This window comes from Euprymna scolopes, chromosome 23, assembly GCF_053919585.1.
Source record: "Euprymna scolopes isolate OS-2025 chromosome 23, ASM5391958v1, whole genome shotgun sequence".
In the NCBI taxonomy this organism is placed as follows: Eukaryota; Metazoa; Mollusca; class Cephalopoda; order Sepiida; family Sepiolidae; genus Euprymna; species Euprymna scolopes.
In genome coordinates this window covers 78,578,126-78,603,730 of record NC_136504.1, presented here as the reverse complement: position 1 = coordinate 78,603,730, position 25,605 = coordinate 78,578,126, and the positions used below count along the sequence as shown (strand labels likewise).

The window sequence follows — 25,605 nt, the reverse complement described above, 5'->3', positions numbered from 1 at the left end:
AAAATAGACACATTATTACAAAGTCATTGTGCCAGCAAATTAAACCTTCATTTTCCTCAAAAGGAAGTTATACAGAACAATTTAGTTCTATTATAAGTTTATATTATTGCCTCTAATAAAAAATTAAAATACATGGTTCTGTAACTTGTATGAAATTGTTATATTGTGTAATACATCTTCACATATCTTTTTGTATTGTGAAATTTAAAAGATTTAGTTGCTAATTAGTTTTTTTTTACAATTTTTGTTTAATCAATGTAGTAAAAGTTGAGATATTTTGCTAGTTGTGATTCATAATTAAAATTAGAATTCATGTATTTATTTTTATTTCAATGAATTTCATACAAATATATCAATTTTAACTGAATTTTTTAGAAAAATAGTGAAATTTCAAAGTCCGTGTTGTAAAAAAATGCTATGAAAATGAAGGATTTTTCAGCATTTTTCTACACGATTTTTAAAATTAAATGCTCAATTTTCTGTTCAAGATGGGAATCTAATTTTTGGTATCTGTTCTTGACACATCAAATCCCAACTATCATCATCAGTGCCATGTTGATTTTCTGAAAAAAGTTGCAAATCGACCTGCCCTACTGTGCACCAGTTTTTTCACTATAAAATCTTCACGCACAGGTCAGTTTTGCAACTCATCACTGATTACTGATCTGTCTGTGCACACCCTTCAAGTCCTGTGGCAATGCGATATGGCGAAAGCAAGAGATGTAGGTGAACACTGGTGGTTGTAGTCACAAACCTACATGTAGGTAGTCCATGGGCAAGTGGTCACTCTTCTTCCTGAATCCAAGGACAACAGGAAAGTTCAGCAGCACCTGTGGGCAACTGGGCAGCCTCTCTAGGACAGCACTGCCAAGCCTTGCATAAGGGAGGAGTTTAGAAAAGGTACCAGAGACAAATCCTTGGCCTTCTAGTGTCTGGCAGCTTACCACGGTTGCCAGACTCATCCTCATGTCAAACAACAATGCAAAAAATGAAACAGAAAAGGATTATCCTTGGTACATGGAATGTCCAAACCTTACTGGATAGAACTATCACTTCAAAATCTGAAAGAAGAACAGTGCTTGTTGCAAGGGAGCTCCAGCTTTACCAAGTAGATATAGCCGCACTTAGCAAAATCTGGTTTGCAGACGAGAGATCCCTGAGAGAAAAGGGAGGTGGCTACCTCTTCTTCTGGAAATGAAAACTGCAAGCAGAGAATTGGATACATGGTGTTGGTTTTGCCATCAGGACAACATTGCTGAGGAGCGTGCCTGCGCTATCAGTTCAAATCAATGAGCGCTTCATGAAACTGTGCATCCCTCTCAGCAAGACCAGATATCTCACAATAATCAGTGCTTACGCCTCTACACTTACAAGCCCAGATGATGCCAAGGAGCAATTTTATGAACAGTTTGACCAAGTCATCAGGTCAACCCCACCCAAGCTAATCAGCAAGATGGCAGACAAGTAAAAGACTATCTGGATGCACCCAAGGTCGAAACATTGGCACATAATTGATTTCATCATTGTTTGTTAGCGAGACATCAGTGATGTTCATGTGACCCGTGTCATGAGAGATGCTAAGTGCTGTACTGACCACAGATTAGTCAGGGCTGTACTGGCGCTGAACATTGCACAGCCCCACAGAAACTGATCCAACACTGTTAGGGCCTCATATAATGTCAGGCTGAAGGACCCATCATACCAGGCACGATTCCAGCAAGTGCTAGATGAGAAGCTCCAAGATCATATGACCACCAAAGGAAGTACTGAGAAATGGACCTCTCGCAAGGAAACAGTCAGTGAGACTGCAAAGGAAGTCCTTGGGATGAAGACTAGAACCTATGCAGACTGGTTTGTATGAGAATGATGAAAAAAACAAAATAAATAAAGTCCAATTTGATCTCCGAATAATGCAGGACCAGTGGTGGTGGAACAAATCAACTCAAGTCCAACACTATACTGACACTCACAACGCCAAGAAATGTTTCAGTTCACTGAAAACTAATTAGCCCTTCTATCTCTGGTAGTGCCCCACTTCTATCATCAGATGGAAAGACACTTATCAAAGACCAGGAAGGTCTCAGCAAGCACTGGCAGGAGTACTTCAGCACTCTGCTGAACCGACCTTCGTCAGTTGACTCGGACGCTCTGAATCAAATCCTCCAACAGCCAATTCAAGATTTGCTCACAAAACTCCCAACCATTGAGTAGATCAAAAGGCGGTTAACCAGACAATCTCCAGCAGAGCATCAGGAAAGGGTGGTATCTTCTGAAATCTACAAGGCAGTAGGCCCCGATGTCCTTGGGGCCTTCCATGATGTCCTGCTCACTGTCTAGGAGGAGGAGATGATGTCAGACGACTTTCCTGGTACCCTGATTATCTCCCTCTATAAGAACAAAGGAAGTAAATCGGACTGTGGAAACTACAAAGGCATTTCCCTCCTCTCAATTGTCAGAAAGATCTTTGCGTGGGTCATCCTAAACAGACTTATTACAGTCTCTAAACAGATCCTTCCTGAGGCATAGTGCGGCTTCAGGCGTGGCAGAAGCACTGTAGACATGATATTTACCATGAGTCAACTTCAAGAGAAATGCATTGAACAGAATAAGCCCCTCTACTCAGTATTCATCAACCTGACCAAGCTTTTAACACCGTCAACAGGGAGGCACTTTGAACAGTCATTGAACGTATTGGGTGCCAAAGTTTGTGTCGATGATCAGGCTCTTCCATGATGGCATGACTGGCCAGGTCCTCATCAATGGCAATGTAAATAAAAAAAAAAAAATGTTTTGGTAGGTAAGTATGAGGATCGAACCTGAACCCTTGAGGCAAAGTTGTAAATTAAAGTGAAAAAAAAAACATGCGACGTTAACTATTGCGCCACCGCAAGGTGCTAACGGAAACACGTTTGAATTTATTTAATTACTTAAATTAGCAGGTGCACGTTTTAATGACTTAATGAGATCAACTTTTGACTGTGGGGTAGCATTTCATTTAGTGTGGGAATGCTCCCCCCCCCTCCAAGACGTTGGGGGTAGGGGGAAACATTATAGGAAAAGGCCTAACCTACATGCGGCGAGCGAAAACTTGAATATTTATCTTCCCGAAGTCGAGCAAATTAAATAGACAGGCGAGCTCTGTTAACTCTGAGGTATTACGATTTACATGTGATATAAAAAGTTTTAAAAAGTTGTTAGGCGACCGACTGCTTCTCTGAAAAAAGCCTTTCTTGGACATACACAAAAAGCAAACATACATTTTCGCTTTTATATATATATAGATGCAGTGAATGGTGTGATTTTCCTTTTTTTATCACTGTATACCTACTTTTATATATATATATATAGATGCAGTGAATGGTGTGATTTTCCTTTTTTTATCACTGTATACCTACTTTTATATATATATATATATATATAGATGCAGTGAATGGTGTGATTTTCCTTTTTTTATCACTGTATACCTACTTTTGCACTACTCTGTTTAATTTAAGTTTGTTACTAAGTTTAAAGAAAACAAATCATTAAATAAAAAAAAGCATGTACTTGTCGAATATGCAGCAAAAAAGGTTTGACAGCTATGTTCTTCATTTGTCTGTCTAAAAGAGCATAAATATGTGTCTACTCACAGTTGTGAGTAGAGAGAAAAAGAGATTCTAATGTTTTTCCTTTAATATTTTTTGCATACACTCATTAATCATGGGATTTTTAATTATGTTTTTGTTTTTTGCTTGTGCATGCTGTGGCTTTATATGTTCATTGTGTTTGAAAGATCAATGTTACATCATTTCTTTTCTTTACCTACACCAATCTGACAGAAGATTTTTTGCACTCTCTCAATGGATGCATAACATGTTTGAGAATCCGAAACGTTATAACAACCAAAACCAAACAACACATCCTTTTTCTAAATACAGACAACAGACTTTTCCATGAACAAAAGGTTCAGAATTTGTGATTTTTATAAGACAATATCAAGAAACAAGCCTTTTTGATTTGAAGACAACAGGATGAGCACAAAGACTGATTCATCCCAACATATACATTCACTCACTCATTTAACTACTATCATTGTTTGAAAGTAATTTTAATCCTGCTAAACGATTTGTAAAATAATGCATACCAAAGAAATTGTATCACAAATGTAATAGGTGCAAAGAAAACATTGGTATAAGTTCAATAGAAACTAACATAACAAAAATGAAAGTAAAAAAACCCTTAAGCAGCACAGAGTGGGGACAACTATTTAATAATGAAGAAAATGTATTTTCTGAATGAAAAAAACTTTATCTACCTTTTGCTTTTCATCTGTTCTTTCAGCTTACCATACATCTCAAGAACTGCAAAGATAAAGAAATCATCAAAATGTGTTTTAAATTTATTGAAAAAATATAAATAATACAAATTGTGTGTGTGTGTGTGTGTGTGTGTGTGTGTGTGTGTGTGTTTGTGTTTGTGTGTGTGGTTAATTTTTTTTTTTTTTGGAAAACTTAGTTCATTCTTGTCCGATTGTTTTTGAATATTATCTCGATATTCATACCACGTTTCAACTGATATACTTTCTGCCTCATCATGTGGTTCATTTATGAACACTGATGTTTATACCTATACTAATATGACATTGTTAGGTTAAAATTATTAACATTAGAAGACACTACTGCAGTGAGATATTGTACTCATATCCGATATATATATGATTGGAAATTTAGAAACAAGCACATTTCTTATTGCGTGACTTTTAAACTGTATGGATGTCTGTCCAACTTACTCTGCTACTGAACATATTTCCAAACTCTAATGGCATTGCCTGTTAGGTTATCTTTCTGATAGACTGAGCCGACTATCAGTTTATGGTCCAAAGATCAAATAAATCTTAGTATATTCTCTGTGGCACATTTCCACTGTTGAAACTATATTAGTAACCGTGCATTTCTGTGCATCTGCATATTTATATTTTGTCTAACAAGACATGAATTTTCTGTATTTTAATGGTGCACTGTAATTCTTGTTTTAGAATTCATTTTTCCTTGTTATGCTCTTTGTGGACCTTCATATCTTTAACTGACCTTTTATGTCTAGTTTCCAGCAACTGCAAATAAAATAACATGTGTTAACTGTATTTTAATAGCTTTCTTTCAAATACATTTTGTATTTGTCAATAAACTAAAGATACATGAACAATGATGCTATAAGCCCAAAGTATAATGTAGTCCCATCACGTGGGTAGATGAATATCAAATAATTAAATTTTACTTGTGTTAATTATTTACACTAAGTGCAAGATTTAAATAGATAACAAACACTGTTCTGTTTAATATTCCCAATCATTTATCTCAGTTATTCTTTATTTTTTGGAGATTTTCTCCAGAGACATCACACCAGTCTTGTCTCTCTTTGATGTTTACTTCCTGATCATATTTTCAGTTTTTTAATCATTTTGAGCATCGGCAATAGAAATATTGCCTTTCTTCTCTCTAGGAACAGAATTAAATAGTGCTAATGTTATTTTGGTCTATTATTTATTGAACAAACTTTGTTTTATAATGTGCAAAGCATCATTTTCTCCTTGTTTATAAATTGACTCTTACCTAAAATAATTTGTAATTTTCATTTCTTTATTTCTATACTCAAATATCTTTTTTTTTCTACAATATTATTAAGGTTACAATGCTTTAATAAAATGTCTCTGCTATGCCCTCTTATATTTATGAAATTTGTTTTTCATTTTTAAAAATTTTTACCTTATTTGATGTTTTGTGTCTAAATATGCCTTAGTTTTTATTGTTGGTGGGTTATCTGACTGTAAAAGTTTGGACACGTTTTTAAAAACATGTATTTCATAGATAGTACACCAACGTTCACAAATTATCAACACGCATCAAATTTTGATAATATTTAAAAAATGATGTAAGAATTATAGTTAGATACATGTCTTCCTTGTGATTCATATTACTGTTAAATGTTGGTGGATATGCTTCCGAGTCTAAATATTAGCTAAAATTATATTTTAGATAAATATGATGCAATGTTGAAAACAGGAAACATCTTTGATAAGGACTCACAAAGGCTTCAAGCATCTGACCTTTTTTCTATAAGCTAAAAATAGTGAGAAAAAAGGTTAATATTTAGTTCTGATTTTTTGAGGTGAGGAATGATTGTATTATTTGAATTGGACTACTCTTCTCATCTTGAGTGTTATTTGTACAATGTTTCAGTTGATGTAACCGCTGAACTTGTTCAGGTGCACAAGTCGCTATGTTTAATAATATTTAGTCTAATAATTAAGTGAGTTTTTGTGGAAACCTCAGCTGAGACAAGATTAATTATACTGCTTATCTAACAAGGTTTTTGTGATGATTCAAAACATGGAAGACGACTGAAAACCAGTTAATGAGGTCTTATTCATCTACAATCACAATTATGCATCCTCTGAAATAGAAAAATGAAAAATTGTCAAGATTTTACACAAAGTAACAATACTAATATGACATTCACCCCGAGTGGAAAGAGTTCAGAGAGGGATTATGAAATGATATACAAAGGTTCAAGTCAATCATCTGTTTCTTAGATGATAGGGATGGACACATTGTTGTCTAAGGATGAATTCTGATAGGTTCTTATTGAGTATTGTATCAGCCTGTGAAATTTCACAAGGTTCTGCGGATACACCTGATTCAAATGAGGTGTCTGGTGAGATAACAGAGTCATTAACATAAGGTGCTACATTTTGTGATTTGGGGGCAAATTGACGCAGCGACACTGTTTCCTCCCTTCCAGTTGGAAGTTTAATATGGGTGTATTAAGGGTTGCATTCTAGCAATTCAACTTCATCAACAAAGAGTTCATACTTAGATGATCATACGTTACGTTCCATCAGGACTAGACCTGAATTCAAAAAGGAAGAGAGGTACCAGATGTTGATTTCCGATTATACTGGAATATTCGCTTGTGAGGTGTAGCAGTAGTGGCAGTACACAATGATGAATGAATGGAATGCAAGGCATCACACAAAACTGATTCCAAATGAGAAATCGGCAGTCTTTGTGACTTCAATTCCAGCGATGTCATTTTCCATAACATGACATTTAGTCATTCTACCTGGCCATTTCCCTGTGGGTTATAGGGGATTGTGCGGCTTATTGATCTTTCCTTTCTATGCAAAAAATCTGTTCTATTAATCTATTGATGGATCTCTGTCAGAGTGAATTAAGGAAGGCATGCCAAACAGTCAAAAATAGTTGACAGAAACAATTTATGTTTGTGAAGACATATCTGGACAAGGAAAAGCAAAGGGGAAACGTGAATATTTGTCAATAATTGTTAATAGATATTTGTTACAACTATTAGATGGAGAGTAATATTGCTCGCTGACTGAAAAAGATTGGGAAATGAAAGCAACTGGGCAGCCATTCTGATTGAGAGTGGCAGCTAGGGCAATGTCCGAAGCATTGGTTTCTATGGTAAAGAATATGTTGAGATCAATAGTCATACGAGGGGCGTGCAATAAGTAATGCCCCTGACCCACTTCCCATAGTAGTCGAGCAACGAAACTTGGCACAGTTATTAGTCTTTCTCTACATAGGAACCACTCAGAGTTATGCATTTCTCCCATCGTTTGATGCAGCTCTGGAGACCGTTTCTGTAGAACACCCCAGGTTGGTCCCCCAACCACAACGTGACTTCAGAAATTAAGGCTGCATCATCTGAGAAATGCTTTCCTTTCAAAAATAACTTCATGGCTGGGAAGAGGTGAAAGTCAGAGGGTGCAAGGTCAGGAGAGTAGGGAGGATGGGGGAGGATTTCATAACCACACGCCCGTGCTTCTGATCTGGCGACATGCGAGTTGTGAACCAGAGAGAGTACCTTTGCTGATCTTGCCCCACCTCTTGATTTTGATATTCCCTTAATTTCCTCAAAAGTGAAGCATAATGGGCTCCTGTAATTGTGGTACCCTTTCCCAGGAAATCTGTCATCACTACTCTGTCCTGGTCCCAGAAGACTGAGCATGACCTTGCCAGTGGAGGACTGCACCCTTGCCTTCTTTGGAGGTGGTGAGTCCAAGTGCTTCCACTGCATTGATTGGGCTTTGGTCTCACCATCATAGTGATGGACCCAGCTTTCATCCTGTGTAATCAGTCTTTTGAAAAATTTTGACTCATCTTCTTGGCACATCTCCAAAGTCATTCTCGAGCACTCGATGCGTTCTCGCTTCTGGAATGGTGTGAGCAACCTGGGAATCCATCTGGCAGACATCTTATGCATATAGTCATGAATGATAGCTTCCACAGACCCTGTACTAATCTTTACATCTTGGGATACTTGGCGAATAGTAATGCGCTGATCTTCCAAAATTGCAGTCTCAACTTGACAAGCAGATGCCTCATCAATGACAGAAGGGGGGGGGCAGGTCTGGGAGCTGTTTCCACAGACTTCCGGCCATGTTTGAATTCACGATGCCAGCGTTTTACAAGGTCATATGATGGGGCATTATCACCATAAGTTTCTTTCATTTCATCAAAAGTCTCCTGTGGTGCGCGTCCTTTCAAATACAAAAACCGGATCACTGCTCAACATTTAACAGGCTCCATTTCACACCTGACTTAGTTCAAACACCTGTAAAACAGAAACCACAATTAGTTCAGAGCTGTAAGTTGCCACATAACCTGTAGAGATATAAATCATTGCACATGCAAAATTTCAACTAGATCAGACAACTGGAAGTGGGTCAGGGGCATTACTTTTTGCACGCTCCTCGTAAGTGAAGCGTGTTCAAGTTTTTTTTTTGAGGTGAAATCTGCTAAGCAGGATTCAGGTAGAGGGAATATTTGGTTCTGTGCTAACCATCAAATTTTATCTGAGGAACAAAGAATCCATTGAGCATAATATGAAAACATTCAGACAACTCGCTGTTGTGATTTCGCATCTTGTGGTGGAGGTAAATGTATCTCAAAGTATGGAAGCATTCAGAATCTGGTTTTACAACTCCAAATGACACTTCATACCCTAAAACGGTGACTATAATCCTCTTGTTCTCATTGAAACTTATGCCGTATTTCCTGGCAACATCTAAGAAACAATTAAGGTTTTCATCATATTACGGCTGCATATAGTGATGTTATTGTTGAAACATGATAAACCATTTGTCACACCAAATAGAATACTGCAGAATCGATATAGATTTCCACAGGCTTCAGAAGCTGTGAATTTCTTCTCTTCTTGTATTGTGTGATGATCCAAGATCATTATCACCCAAAATAGGTAACAGCAGAGCATTCTAATGAAGGAAGACCAGTGGCCAATGAGGTTGGATTAAAAAAACCTAATCATCTCTAGCGCAAAGATAAAAGCAACCATTATTTTGGGCCTTAGGCAGTCAGTAACTCAGTCAGTTGCTGTTCAGATCCCATCCAGTCCACACCTGTTGAATGATTTTGAGACTTTGTTATCAACAAGCAAGTGGTAACATAGAAAAAAGAAGAGAAATTTCGAAATTCCTTGAATGAATCGATTTTAGTGTGCTCGTAACATCTACATGACATGAACCTTTTTGAAAAGAGACTGAAAACTGCTTCATTTTTTTTTTTTTTATATTGCTTGACTTTGGAATTTAAATTGTCATCGACCCATATATATTATGAGTTTTTGAAAAAAAAAAAAAAAAAAAAAAAAAAATTATGTTAACGTTTTTTTGTTTTTTTTTAACCAAAGGTGTCATCTTTACCTTTCTCTATGTAGACATTGTCATGCGAACTCTATTTAAATGCACTGATAATTGACATAACCCCTCTGAAGCATTTCTAAGTTAAAATCGTGATAACTTATTAAAATTTATAGAGTGAGGAAGGTCAAAATGTTGTCTAACACATGCTCCTGTCGATAACCCTATCAACACATCAACACAGATTATTTCTGATTTTGTGGAAAATTTAGAAATCGGACTCCAAGGGAGGATGTAACAATTGGTATTTGATGATATGCATTCTGCAAGTCCAGGCTAGTCAAAACGGAATAGCAAATTTTGGACTAGTTCATCAATTCTTGGTAAAAGATAAGCATCAAGGTACGTAAACCGGTTGATGGTCTGACTATAGTCAATGACAAGATGCTTCTTGTGTCAATCGTTAGTGGTTACTAGAACCTATACTCTCCAGGGAGAGCGAGAGGGATAGATAACAGTCTTTTAGAAGGTCATGAATTTCAGATTGTATAAACTGCCGATAGATTGATGAGTGTCTTCTGGATTTTGTAGCAATAGACTTGCAACCAGGTGATAAATATTTGAATAGTGGTGGAAAAACAAGACAAGACACCATTATGGCACATACAGAGAAGGGATCTTCCTGACCCCCGAAGGGTATTTCTACCTTTGAGTGTAGTTTGAAAGTCGTGGTTAAGTAAGACGTCTGAGCAAAGAGAAGAAAGGACTAAAAGTTTTAAATGCGAGTAGGTCAAGCATTTATATGCTAATGTCGTATAGCAGTGACCTAATGTATTTCTTGATAAGGCGAGAAGTTTGTGTTGGTCAGTTGTACTTATGGATGATATATAGCTTTGTGAGCTACCAGTATCCATCAGAGCCTCCAGGATTATTCCATTTACTTTAAGTTTAATTATGGCTTTTGATAGACAATCAGGTGATGCAGAGGTTACAACAGATGCGATTGATTATTCACAAGCAGAAGTCACCTACTTAGCGGAGCGATTTGATCGGCAGACTAGCTGGAAATGTCCCCTTTTGCTGCAGCTTCTACAGACTGCATCACGGACGGGGCATTTCATTTGTGGATGCCATCGATTACCTCAGAAGAAACATTTTTCCCCTGCTGCAACCAAAATATTTTTGGAAGTACAAGAAATCTGACAAGTCACTGATGGTTCGGTGGTGGCAGTACATGGTGTAAGGTTGATATAAGATTCAGATTGTTTCTAGAGAACGAGCTAAGTCGGAAGCATCTTTCAAATTGAATGTCTTTTCTAAGAGTTGAATTGTAGAATTGTATGAGAGTGAATGCCTGTTATGAGGGCATCACGAACTGCTTGGTCACGATGTTCTTCAGCTATTACTGCTTCAAAATGACAATCCGCAGTAAGTGAATCTAGCTTCTGCAAAAGCTCATCAATCGTTTCATCAGGCTCCTACTTAGAGGTTGGCAAAAAATGTCTAGAATGAACAATGTTAGAGGGCTTTACAAAAAGAGATGAGTTTAGCGATGGCTGATTCATAGGAGTCATAATTTGCTATTAATTTGTGTACTGGATGGGAGATGTAATTGGTAGGCAAGTCTAGGTTGCTAGTTGGTGGACAATCTATTGACCTCAGGAAGTTGTTGAATGTACACAGCTATGTCTATAGAATCAGGCGCTGAAGGGTTACCAGCGAAATGCTGTGGCTTCAGAAATTGGTCCATTTTGGATTCAATTTTGATTCTAAATAAATAAATTGTAATGATTCAGAACATAGAAGACGAATGATCACCAGTTAATAAAGCTTTATTCTAAAATCACAGGAATGCATGGTGAAATAAAAAATGAAGAATTGCTAAGATTTCACACAAAGTAACAATGCTAATATGACTGTTATAATTAAGCAATGGGCTTAAAAGTTAAGCAATTCTTTTTCTACATCTCAATTGATGTTTCGATCTACTGAACAATCAAAGATGAATAAATCATTCATCTTCAAAGATCCGGTTTTAAGTGGCAGTCTTCTGGATGTTGAACATTCAATCCGCACAACAGGATAACATCAAAATTATTTAAAACCTCATACACATGGTCATGGCTGATAAAACAAGAACAGTAGGTTAAATAATGGCTTCAATTGGAAATTCTATATAGATTTCAAATTTCAACAAAATGCACCAGATGTAAGTTAGAAGTTACATTGGCTGAACCATCATGAGAATAACATCTAAGACAAGAATAGTAGTCTGAATAATCCAAATAATACATAACAAAATTACCTTAAGAAAATTAAAATATCTAAATTTAACTTTCAAAATCTGATGAAAAAAATAATTTGTTAAAAAACAACCAACAAATGGCATAGTTTTATAACGATTTGGATCAATTACTAATTTAATGACCAAATGATACCATAATAATTAAATTTAACTTTCAAAATCCTATTAAAACTAATCTGATTAAAAAAAAACAACCAACAAATACCATAGTTAAAAAAAAGAAAGTACTCTCAGGCAACACTTGATAAGTACAGATAGTTCAGTAATAAAATGTTTAAAATGCATGAGGATCACCATCATTCATGATGTCACCTGACAAAAATAATAAGCAAAAACCAACAGTTTGATGATAAAAATAAGTTTTGTTTGATTGGTATAAAAAATGATCACAACCATTTTTCAATCACTTTGTATGGGAGACAGTTGTTAATTTTGTGTAATATACGTACACGCATGCAGTGTATGTAACTAAATCATACCATGCCTTTATATTCATATTTGATATCACCTTGTAAAATTCAATAGAAATAGGACAGAAATATTTTGTAAAGTTTTCAGTTTATATTTCTATATTTCAAAATGATAATGACAGCAAATGAAGAAGCACACGATTGACTAAAATGTTGAATATAACAATTTAGAAATAGGGTACTGGTACAATTTGTGACCCATGCTAAACAGACTTTTTGTCTGCATCTTCTGAATCAGCATTAACATCAAAACGAGGCAATACTACCAAACAAAAAGAAAAGTCATCATATGTTAAATTTTCTGAAAAAAAACTTTTTTTTTAGAAACAAAATATAATGAAACAACTGTTACATTTTCTTTGCTCTTTTTTCACAAGAAAGTTAAGGTTTAATTAGCTTTTTTTGTTTTTTGGTGGGGGGATTCGATAATTTTTTTTTTTTTTTTCATACTAGCACAGCTATTGAACCAGATTAACTAGGTTAGAGTGAAATTTTTTTTTTTTTACATTTTTTTCAATGTTAGTGTTTCCAAGAATCTATTTTTCATTTTTAAAATTTTGCAAATTTTTTGTTGACATTTGCGTTGCTGAATTACATGATTTATTCAAGTTACAATTAAAAATTGTTGCCTTTCAAACAGCCGAAAAATGTTGACAAAAAGTCAGTTTAGCATAATCACAAACTGTGCGAATAGCAGAGAGAAACATATTTAAAAGTTTGACTTAATTTTAAAAACTTTGCAAATAGTTAATAGCTTAAGATAGAAAGATATTATCAAAACAACAAATCTTTTAGATACACTAATAGCATTGGAATTCCTGAAGTTATGCGAAAAGTAGAGCACATCTTGGTGGTAATTCTAGAAGATCTTTGATGTTGATTACAAAACCACACTGAGTGTCAGAAAGAAAATTTGAAATGTCTACAAAGACAACCGATACAAGGCTCACATGATGATTAAAGATCATTTTATGTCAGAAAATCTAAAAGAACTACCATGTTACACAGAAATGGATGGTGAAATTTTTTCATGTCCCAATCCATAACATTTGCCTCTAGCTCCACAGATCTTTATTCTTTGGAACACAGTTGAGAAAAAGATGAATGAACACCCTCATCATACTATATAATCCCTAAAATCTCCACAGTTCAATATGAACAAAGTTCCCCTGATCGTAGCATGTAAATTTCTTATTGAAGCTGAAGGAGACTTAAATGAATAAAATTAAAAAATGTATTTATTCTCAAAAATGTTTTCAATGAAAAAATATCAGTTTTGAAAAGTTATTTTTGTGTCTGTATAAATTTGTCTTCAAATGTGTATATGAGACTATTGTTTATAAAGAAAAAAAATTTATTCAATAAAATTAAAAACTCATAACAGTATTTAAGCAACATGTGAGACAAACAATGTATTAGTAACTGAAAAAATGATCCACACATTTTAATATCAACATGAATTCTCAATTATAGGAAGAAATTGAATGCCTACTAAACATTATCCTCATGCGTCTAAGATCTCTTCGTACAGGAGTTTGTTAGGATAACCTCTCTACAAGTGATGATGTTTGTTCATCACATGTGAAGATAACTATGATCATGTTTTTGTTTTGTGGATATGAAGATGGCTCGTCAATTTGATCCAAGCTCTGAATTATTTCCCGCATGTGGACATCTGTGGAATGATTCTGTAGTAAAGGTGCTAACTGCTGTCTTTTCAAATAAGATGTTTCCTCTTGTGTTCCTCAATGCATGCAAATTTAGTAATCATGACTGTTGTGGCTTGCAGGAACATCTGTATTTGAGCTAGGTTTTCCTACAAGTCAAAATACAAATTTAACTGTTTGAGGACGTCTTCTACAAGTAAACCCTGACCAAACATTCAAAATTACACATTATTTGAAACACAGATGAGATTTACTCAGTATAATTACGCTACATTGGTTTATATGAGGAATGGTACACCTTGGTTAAGTGATGCTGCCTCAAGTAACAGCACTATACTAAATATTCAACCCAGATCAGATGAATCCTTGTCCTGGAATCTAGTAAAACTAAGAGACTACAAGATATAACAACGTCAATTGGGGAGAATAAAATTAATGTTCTTCACTGATTTGCATATCAATGTTTGATTTGGTAAAGGAAAACTTTAATGGAATACTCGGATATCTATGTTTCTCATATGGATTTCAATTGTTAGTCTCGGAAAGGGGCCCCTTGATTTCTGAGAATTTACACTAAAGTAAAATGAAAAAGAAAAAACCTAAAGAGATGTAGGTCAAATTTTGCTGTATACATATTAGACATTTGTTCAATTATATTTAATTAGTCCCAAAAGAATAATCAAATAATCAAATATATAAAGAAAAAGGAACACTTATTTAGCTTTGAGTCAATTAGTAAATGATTAATAAAATTGCTAATGGTAATGTTGGTCAATTCTTTTTACAGTTGTTAAAATATCAATGGTGAAATGTAATCTCTTTAGGCAAACATTCAATTTTACTTGTTTTCTCTGAAGTTATATCGTGGACGGAAGTGGGTACTAAATTGAGAAATTTCCATTTTAAAATCAGTGTTATATAATGTTTTTAATGGACATCACTCCAGACAAAACATGAAGCCACTTGGCATAAGCAACTATGAAAAAAAAAGAAAGAAAATCAGTCAATAATAAGCAGGAGATGGATAGATTCCAACCCACAAAACAGCAATTTTCCCCCTTTGTCAGAAATATCACTCATGAAATGTGAGAACTAAAGAACAAAATAATAGAAATAAAAGCGATGAGGCTGCTGAAAGTAAACCGAAGATCCACTTCCTATTCGCCTTCTAATGATAAAATGAAATGATTTTGTAGATTGCTTAGGAGGTGCACTACAACATGCAAGTGCATGTCTAGTACATAGGATGGTATGCAATTGTTGAGGAGACGAAGAGTGTAGGAATCATAATATAAATGTATGGAGAAACCAATTGTTATTTTGATGTATTTCAAAAAGCATTAGGGATTTAAAGGATGTTATGTAGGTATGGGCAAAAATGGCCGAAAAACTATGCTTCTTAAAGAGGTTTACAATAATTTTTTTTTAGTATACGTTTAAATTTTGATTGTGTCTGAAAGATGACAGACCAAAGTTAATCTCTAAAAAGAGGGAAAAATGTATATTTGATTGTTAAAAAATTTATAGTAAAAAATGCTAGGGGAAAAAAAAATTGTTTGAATTTCAAGTCCGAATAAATGCTAAGAATCAGTGGAAAAATAATTATCAGTTTTCTTAAACTATTTTAATGATAATTAGTAAATTAAAATCTTACTGAATTAAAGAAACATAGTACATAAAAATGGTATCCATAAAAAGTGGGTTAATTGGGGGGGGGGGAACAAAAACAAAACAAAAAACATTGGCAATCATTTGTAAACACAAATCCTAATAATATTTGAGAAAATTTAAGGTCAAGGGAAGTGTAATAATTTTGTTTAATTCAATTTTGTTGCAATGAAATGCTTATTTAATTATTTGAATGTATACGAATAAGAATTTCTTTGCTTTTCTCTAAAAAAAAAGGTTCATATTTAACTTGGTATGAGTTTTTTTATTCAATAATACTCTATTAATGACATTTGTTTAATAATGTTTTTTCTTAGATGTTTGTAAAAAGTGGTTTAAAATCAATTTTAGTATTCACATTACTCGATTTATTCTTAAATCTTATTATTCACTAAAAAAAAAAAAAAAAAAATAAGCAAAAACAATTCTTTGTTAATGATTAAATAGAATTCAAATTTGAAAGAAAATGATTATTTACTAATGAAAGGTATAAACTTACTTTTTATTTTTTTTGCTATTCTGCCCACCCATACATCGTTTTAAAATTAACGTTAAGTAAAAATTATATCAGTTTTTATATTATTTTTTTCTCAGTTACGCCGGGATCTCAATATTTTGCAATTTTTTTTTTTTTTTTCGAGATTATAAAAAAAACATCTTACACTGATGTCGATAAGTTCGTGTGTACAAATATAATAAATATTACATTAAAAATTTCCCTGGAAAATATTATCATTAAAATCACATGAAATATTTTTTGCAATTATATTATTTTGCGGGTGAAAATATTGAATAAACAATGTCTAATCCAATGATAATATTGTTAGTATGAAAAATTAATTTTTTTCAAGTTATAATGATTTCATTAATGTGGACTTTAATGAGGCTCTTTTCGTAACATTCCTGAATTTTTTTTTTTTAATTGTTAACTTCTATGATGCTTCATTTTCATAAAAAAAGGCAAAAATAAACACCTGCATTTTTTTTTAGTATTTAAAACTATAATTTTTGTACAAGCATTTTTTGTTCACATAAAATATATTTTTACAAAGATTAAAAAAATGGATTCGTTATATTCTGTGACTTAATAAATATTGAAAATTTCATTAAAATTGGTTAATTTCCTAAATTTTGGCGAATTTTTAAGTGAAGAGAGGGGCCATAATGTTTATACATTTTGGGGATCAGCCCTTCATTTTGCATTTACTTAATGTAATGTGTTGGCAGCAAAATGCTTCAGGAGTTTTGAGTATGAAAAATATCTCCGACTTTGTAGACATGTCTGTATTAGACACATGTCAATCAAAATGGTGCTGCTAGTTGTTAGTGAGATGGTAAATACTTTTGTAGTTGCTACAAGTCAAAGTTTTCAGAAATAAGATTCGAATGGAGTGCATTTGCTTGTTTGCACATCTCTGGATGGTTTTGAAGCAGTCAATGTTCTAAGCAAGGTAGAAGTTTTAGACTAATCTTGCAAATTCCAAGTCGCACTATAATAAATAACTATAACTGGATACAATTTGAAACAGATGGTTGGGGAGCAGCTAACAAAGATCTTGACAATTTTAGAGATTTCCTTTCACCAACAAATATTTTATCTTTATTTTAGGATGAATGAAGTTTTAAAGCTGAATTTTAAGAGGAGATTGACAAAAATTGAAGGGTTTGGTTTCATTTTTTTGTCAATGGAACTAATTTTTAAATTAGAAAAACTAAACCCATATTCCAATCATTTTCATACATTTCACTAAGATTTAAATGTGAAAAAAGTCTTATTTTAGAGAAAATTACTCAAACTCAGAAGAGGGCATGACAATGCTTGGGTCGAAAGAACAACATTACAGCTATACCACCACCAGACATTTGTGTTTCTATCCAAGAGATACAATAGAAAAGAAAGCCCTGAAGAAAGATCAACTTTTGTGTGTGTGTGTTTTTTTTAATCTAATTATAGTGAAAAGATGGATATAAAATTGGTGTTTACAGTTTGCATTGTAGCTGTTGATATTTGAAAGTGATTTTGAAGCCTTTAAAATGGCTGTCATCTCTAGGGAGAGATGCAGAACATTTTTCTATTATTACCATCACTAAACCTCATATCTTTTTTATTCTTTTTGTTTTCATTTCTATAATTTTCAATGTTCAAGTTATAAATAAAACAAAATATTGTATTTCCTGTCCACGGAGAATGCAGACTCAATGATATTGTTATAAAATCTATTAAAAAAAAAAAAAAAATGAATAAATAAATTCCAGCATTAAATTTTTCAGAAAACTATACTTGTAAAAAGTTAAGTTTGTTGCTTTCATTTTGAGCTGTTCACATTTGTTTCTTTCTTCAAACCGATTCGATATAAACATGGAATGATAGGTTTTTACGTCAGAGAACACAACTTTTTTATTCAGTTTTTAAATTGTCTCATGGCTAAAACAACTTTTTTGTTGTTTTACCTCATAATAAAATTTAATTTTAAAACTTATGAAATAACTTTTGATCCAAAATTTTATCACAATCTGAAATTTGTCTCAGCACTCAATCTGACTGACCAAGGGCTGCCGTGATGTTCCAGGCTCTCTTCTCTAGGGAGTGATGCATGGTTCGGTGTAGCTCTAGGAAATGCACCATTCCAAGTATTACCATTCTTTGGTGAGAAATAAATCAACAATAATTTACAAATACCGAAAGTAATATATAAGAATTAGTGTTACAAAAAATTAATGTTCATTTGCAATGTCAGGTAGCAGCAGAAGGAAGAGGATTTACAATTAGTATATCCTCTTCAGTAGCATAAAGGAAAAAATCTGAAATTTAGTATATTTGCTTTTTGAAGAATTAAAAAAGGAAAAGTTGTCAAAAAATTGTATTAGAAGTAATAAATTTATAACATTTCATAGAAAAACTTAGTTCACATTGTATTTTGTACATATTAAAAAGTATTTTATCAAATTGTATTTTGTATGTATTAAAAAAAATGTTTTTGTGTATATTAAAAAGCTTTCTATCAAATTGTATTTTGTATATATTAAAAAAAGTTTTATCAAATTATGTCAAACCATGAAAAATTTCAAGTAACACCAAACTTTTTACCATGACCTCTGAATTTTTAAAAGCTTCAACTTCAAAAGCTACAGTTTGGCTTCCATGAAGGACATGAAAACAGTTGTTTAGTTGCAGTAAATAACTTGTAGTTTATGCTTGATTTGAATATTGCCATTTAAATTCAGATTACCTGGTAAACATAGTGATAGACTTTCAATGGCTGAAGCAATATTCTTCTGTATCCTTCGACATTGGATAAGCTCCTCCCCTTTGGCCAGAAGAGGGGCACAGGAATTTTGAAGGGAATCATTAGTTGTCTGGATTTCTTCCTGTGGAAAATAAAAATAAAATATGGGATAATATTTCAAGAAAAATTATAGAATCATTTAGAAAAATAAACATCTATTGGTGTGCGTATATGTTTGTATGTCGAGGTAAAAGTTAAAAACTACTAAACAAATGCCCAACCAGGGGTCAACTGGGCAGGGTTTTGTCCGGGGAGGGGGGGGGGCTTAATTTCTGTGTTATTATGTCCTAATCTGAAAAGAAAACAGACCCATTACTCAATAAATCTATTATATAAAGGAGAGTTGAGAATTGTATGTTTGCATGTATGTCTAGCTAAAGAGGAATAGGCTAGGTGAAAAAGGCAGATGTTGGGGAGAGAAAGACGTTTTAATAGAAATAGATTACATTTGTCCCGAGCAATGCTGGGTAGCCCTGCTAGTCTTTCATAAAGAATTAGGCCATTAATATAAACGCACTTGATGTAAGGAGCTAATAAGAATAAAGACCGATTACCACAAAGACAGAAAATGCCTATTAATTAGTACTGAAAAAACAGACTATTCCTAGGAGAAAAACAGTCAGCAGGAAGAGAGTTTCCACAAGCATTTCTTATGAAGAAATAGGAAGTTGTATTACAAGGTATGAAAACAGCAAATTGATGGAGATCACTAAACCAATAAAAACCAGCTGGAACAAGGGAAACAGAGAATAGACAATCCTAAGAACACATGCCATAAAAAAGACTGAGATTAGCAACACTATGTCAATGAGAAAAAGGTTGCAAAGAAAAAGAAAGAGGGGGAAGATGAATCAAATTACAGATATATTTCTGCACCTTATAAAAAACCCTCTAAGGGGACATATTCATCCGCCCAAATCTAACAATAATACTTCATAATTAGTCTGATTGAAGATTTGTAGAGATAAAGAATAGCCTCAAATACAGTAGAACGCCGGGATACGGTGACCCTAAGATTTTTTTTTTCCCAGATTATAATGTGGAAGACAATATTTTTCCGGACCCTGGTATTTGCCCTGCCTTATGGTGTTATTTATATCATTTGATTATATACATGTGTCTTATATATTGTACTGTATTTTGTTACTAATTTTTTATGTCGTATCCCGGGTTTCTACTGTATGAGAAAGTGCCTAGAGCAATAAAGAGAATCAACATTGTGAGAAGCAGAAAGAGCAATGAATTTAATATATGAACTGCAAGAAAAATGTGATGAGAAAGAAAGAGCAAGTAGTTTTAAAGTTGATGTCTCTTCAAGAGATTCATTGATGAGAATCACAGGAAAAAAAGGACATGCCTCGCATTTTATACAATTTCATCTCTCCCCACCTCTTTCTTTCTCTCTGTTTATTAACAGCCGATAGTAATAAAACTATGAAAAAGAAGATTGGATCAGTCAATTATGGATAATAGGAAATATAAGCACAATTATTAATACTATTTAACTTACACTGGTGCTACCAGATCAGGCTGTCTAGTGGCTTCCTGAGAGGAAATGCACCTACATTAAACTTCTGTTTTTGTTTTCTACTCTCTTTTGTAAAACTTAATTATGTTCTGCAAAAACAAAAACAACAGCCCCCTTCCTCTTTTTGTGTTTTATTTTTTTCCTTCCCTACTTCCCAACCTCATCAGGGGAGCATTAGAATACACCGATTGTCCCCTTGCACAGAGTAAAAGCCTCTCAAAGGGCCATAGGTGGCGACCCGTAATGACCAGGAAAAGGATCCTGGTGGCTGAGCAACTGATATCTAGGGAAATTAAAGATATCAGTTGCAACACTCCACTTTGGCCTCGTACAATTGGCTAGTTACATCAAGCCCTAACACATCTACTTTTCTATCAATTTCCTCTACACTATAAACTATGCATATTTTCCCCTCTTTTCCATGTGTTAGAAGGTGGTGGCTAGGGTCAAATGTGCCAAATGATTAAAGTCATGACATGGCTGCATAGTGCCGGAAGTTACCACAAATGACTTGGATTGTGTAACTAAAGGATTATGGGTGCTCATGGCTCCCATTTGGAACATGTATACTGTTTATGTAGCCCTGGCATGACAAGGCAAATCGGTTTCCCCCTTAACATGCCCCAATATTGGACTCCGAGGTGGGTGAGGAGCATAAACAGTGAATTTAAATATATATATATATATATATATATATGACAAATTATAAAAACTCCAAGCGCCAACACGTCGAATCGGATAGTTCAGATAATGAACTATATCAAACATCCTCAAAATTTATTGTATTGGAATCCACCGAAGAAACCAAAATAACTGACTTATCACCGTTATACATAAAATTATATCGGCATATATTACCCCTAAAACTGTAAAAACTTTTAAAAAATAAAACCCTACTTGTGGAAGTGGAAAGAGAAAAACATGCCACTTTTCTCCTAGGAATGAAAACTTTCCACAACATAAATATCAAAACTTATTCACACAAGAATCTGAAGACATCCAAAGGTGTAGTAAAATCGAAATATCTCTATGTGCACTACTGAAGAGATAACAAAAGAACTTAAAAAACCAAGGAGTAATAAATATTAAAAGAATTACAATAAAAAAAGAGAATCAGACCATGCATACGAACACTTACATTATGCAGTTCGATAGACCCACTAGCCCAAAAGAAATCAAAATTGGGTTCAACGTTGAACCCTTTATACCAAACCCACTTCGGTGCTTTAAATGCCAGAAGTTTTGGCACCATGAGGATGCATGTAGGGGACGAACAGTGTGTAGCAGATGTGGCCAGAGAGATCCAGACCACACTGTCAATGACTGCAATCTTGATTGCAAATGTGCAAATTGTGGAGAAAACCATCCTGTTTATGCTAGAGCATGCAGAAACTGGAAGAAAGAAAAGGAAGTAGTGTCAATAAAACATACCAAAAACATCTCCTTTGAAACCAGGAAAATAGTAGATGGATACATGAAGGAAAAGACGTACTCTCAAGTCACCTCAAGTTGTATATCATCCAACATCACTAACCAAGACTCCAAATACGAAATACTAATAAACAATTTTTACAATTGGGACCAAACGACTGGCCCAAATTTATAAATGAAATCAAACCAAACATATCATCAAAAATTAATCATTCCATTAAATCATCAACTAATGTTACCAATAAAACAAATTCTCAACCAAATTCAGAACATCCAAGAAAACAAAGTCGATCAAAAGAAAGACCACAAAAATCACCAGCACGTCGTGCAGATGCTGAAAAAGACGAAACTAAGGAAAAACAAAATCAGTTAAAAGAAAGACCACACAGGTCACCAATATGTCTTCCCCGTGGTGAAAAAAACACACTTGAAAAACAAACAAAAAATACATCTACCAAAAAAAAAAATAATATAAAGAAATTACCACAAACAGAAGCCACTACTACTACTACTACAAATAGATTCACGGAATTAGAAGACATGGAAACTGAAGTTACTCCTCAAACCAAAAAAAAATCATGAATTACAAGATAATTCAATGGAATTGCCGTGGATTGAAGGCAAATTACAATGAAATTTTATTGTTGCAAACCAAATTTAATCCTTTGGTTATTTGTCTCCAAGAAACCTTCCTTAAGAATGAAGACAATTTGAATATAAAACACTGCCAACAATATAACTACATTCATAATACAGGACTTAATAATGCTGTAACCCTTTTCCCCTTCCCATTGCAAAATCCAATCATATTCTGCAAGGCAGAGAACAAAAATGACAATATCCACTATAAAACAACCAAATCAAAAGCTACGAACTAACGATTGAAAATACAAGGAGCTTGAAGAATAAAAATCTCCTATAAAATAACTGGATACAACATCGAATGCTATTCCCAGAATAACATTAAATAACCCACAAAGGGTTGATATGCTGTTAAACAAAACAAAAAAATATTTAACTCATAACTGGAGAAGAAAAGATAAATAAAGAGGAAAGTAAGATATAGCGAACAGAAAGAGATTGTTATTTAATTGGAATTCATTATTGAGATGAATATTATTTATATTAATTTATTTATTGCGGACTCTCATCTTTATTAGTTTTTGTTTTCAAAAAACGTGGTGAGACGATAACAACTACGGATGGCAGTGATTGCTGAAAATGCAGGAGATTCAAAGTTCCTATCCGTCACGGTTACCACCTGACGAAGGTCAGTAGAATAGTTGGCCGAAACATCGTGGAAAACAACTAATAAAGATGAGAATAATAGTTTGCAATAAATAAATTAATATAAATAATACTCATCTCAATAATGAATTCCAATTAAAATAATATATATACCATTCGGTACGAACCCGACCATGGATGATCAGATAATAAATAAACGTGGATTTATAAGATAAAAAATCCAACCTTGATCGCCCTTCGAGGCCCGTGGCGCAGTTGATAGAGACATTGAATCTCTACGGTTCAAGATGAGCATTGTCTGAAGGTAGCGGTTTCAATCCTACCCAAAGCCGGCCAGAGGCTTACTTGGCCAAAAACATGGTGAGATGACAACAACTACGGATGGCAGTGATTGCTGAGAATGCAGTTAGAAGATTCAAAGTTCCTATCCGTTGTGGTTCCCACCTGACGAAGGCCAGAGGAATAGTTGGCCGAAACGTGAAAACAAAAACTAATAAAGATGAGAATAATAGTCCGCAATAAATAAATCAGGAAAGAGATTGATTTAGGATTTTTCCTTTCTTTTTTAAAACTTGATTGGTTTTACAAACTCACTTTTTTCTGATTTAAACAATCTGTCTATCAATAGGTGACTCACCAGATCACATCTTTTTACAGTATTATCTCTTTATAAAGTTTGGTGATTTAATGCACTAACAGTGAAAGTATAACATCAAATTTACATTTATAATAGAACAATACTTTTCTAATATACTGATCCTGTGTATGTGATAAACACCATAAGATTAACTAATTTGCATATGGCTTTGCAAAATGATATCTTTAAAATTAATTCCTCATTACTGTTTTCTAATTGATTGGTTTTAATTTATTATAACACTATCAGGAAGAGAGACACTTGCTAAGTCGTAAAACACACACAAACATATTGTAATTCATGCGGATTTCGTATTTATTATGACAAAGCCAATTCTCTATTGAATATTATATATATATATAGTACCAATTTCAAAAGTTAAAAAAAAAAAAAAAAATGATTTTAGTGCCATCAGTTAGAATCGAAACCAAAACATTTAGTGCTCCAGCTGCATTGCTTACCATTTGAGCTAACCCAATAGATAGATAAAAGATTTAAAATTAAACCATTTCTAGTTATGATTGAATTTGTGCCTGCATAAAACTAATAGAAATATCTCAGCAAGTTCAAATGAACATTTTGCTTTTCAAGTTGCCGCCATATTTCCGTACATGTTATTCATTCATCCAAACAAAGATTTTACTTGGTGCTTGATTACTATTTCCTGTTAATGTCAGTGTTATGTTAGCAGTAGTTTAAGAGTTTATCGGTAAGATATTTACACAGACACACACATACATATACCATTGTATTTATATAGATATAGTCTATTTACAAATATTTTTTATATCCTGATGAAAAGCACTTCCCCAGTCTTTTATGGAGTTGCGACCAGTTCTACATTGTAAATTAAAAATCGAACCATCCTAACACACACACACACACACACACACACACACACACACACACACACAGTTGCTGCCAAGCAGACAAGTCAGTTAGTAACCACCTACCCAATTTTATAATGAAATTCTATTCTATTTTTGTAAAGAAGTCAATTTACAATCATTTTAATCTGTTAAGTATTAAGTGTAAAGTATTAAGTTGAAAAGAAAAAGAATTTCTTTGCGAGCCTTTGAATTTAAAAACATTCAAACTGTTGTATAGAATGCCTTCATTAACTTTAAAATTTATAACAAGTTCTCATAAGTTTTGAAAACATTCAATGATTTTATCAAGAGATTAAAACATTATCATCATGACAAAATTAGTTACAACTTAAAGAATTTGGTTCATTTAATAATTTAATGACAAACACATAATTAAATTTAACTTTGAAAATTCTATTTAAAAAAAAAAGATAATTTGCTTCAAACATTAAAGGATAAAGTAAAAATGAAAGTAAAAATACTCCAAATAAAGAGAGCTAATATCTAATTATTTAATAAAAATTATAATCTAACTGGAGACAATATTGGCATCATGTCAGTTTGATTTTCTCCATCCTACAGCATATTAGCCCCCCCCCCCTTTAGGTTATTTAATGCTAAAATGCAACACCAATTGTCAACTATTAATTGTATAGGATTAGTTAAGTCAACATTTTACACATGGCTGGGGGGGTGAGGGTAGTTAAACTTATTAGGTTGTTGCAAAAACAATATTGTTTTCTCACATATGTTACTTTTATATATGACTGGCAGTTCAGCCTGGCTTTGCTTAAGCCCTATATACTGCTCATAACTTTATGTGCATGTGTATGTATA

At 33.6% G+C, this 25,605-nt stretch overlaps 1 protein-coding gene across 3 annotated transcripts in view; it reads right to left on the bottom strand.

Annotated features, from left to right (window-relative positions):
• The window catches only part of LOC145246017 (exocyst complex component 6B-like), a 151,737-nt gene that overhangs the window by 55,400 nt on the left and 70,732 nt on the right, over window positions 1-25,605 (bottom strand). For all 3 annotated transcript variants that reach the window (XM_080107831.1, XM_080107830.1, XM_080107832.1), the window contains exons 3-4: window positions 18,999-19,137; window positions 4,295-4,340 (exon numbers count right to left, since the gene is read on the bottom strand). In XM_080107831.1, the coding sequence (XP_079963957.1) occupies window positions 4,295-4,340; window positions 18,999-19,137 (185 nt within the window). The remainder of the gene's footprint in view (window positions 1-4,294; window positions 4,341-18,998; window positions 19,138-25,605) is intronic.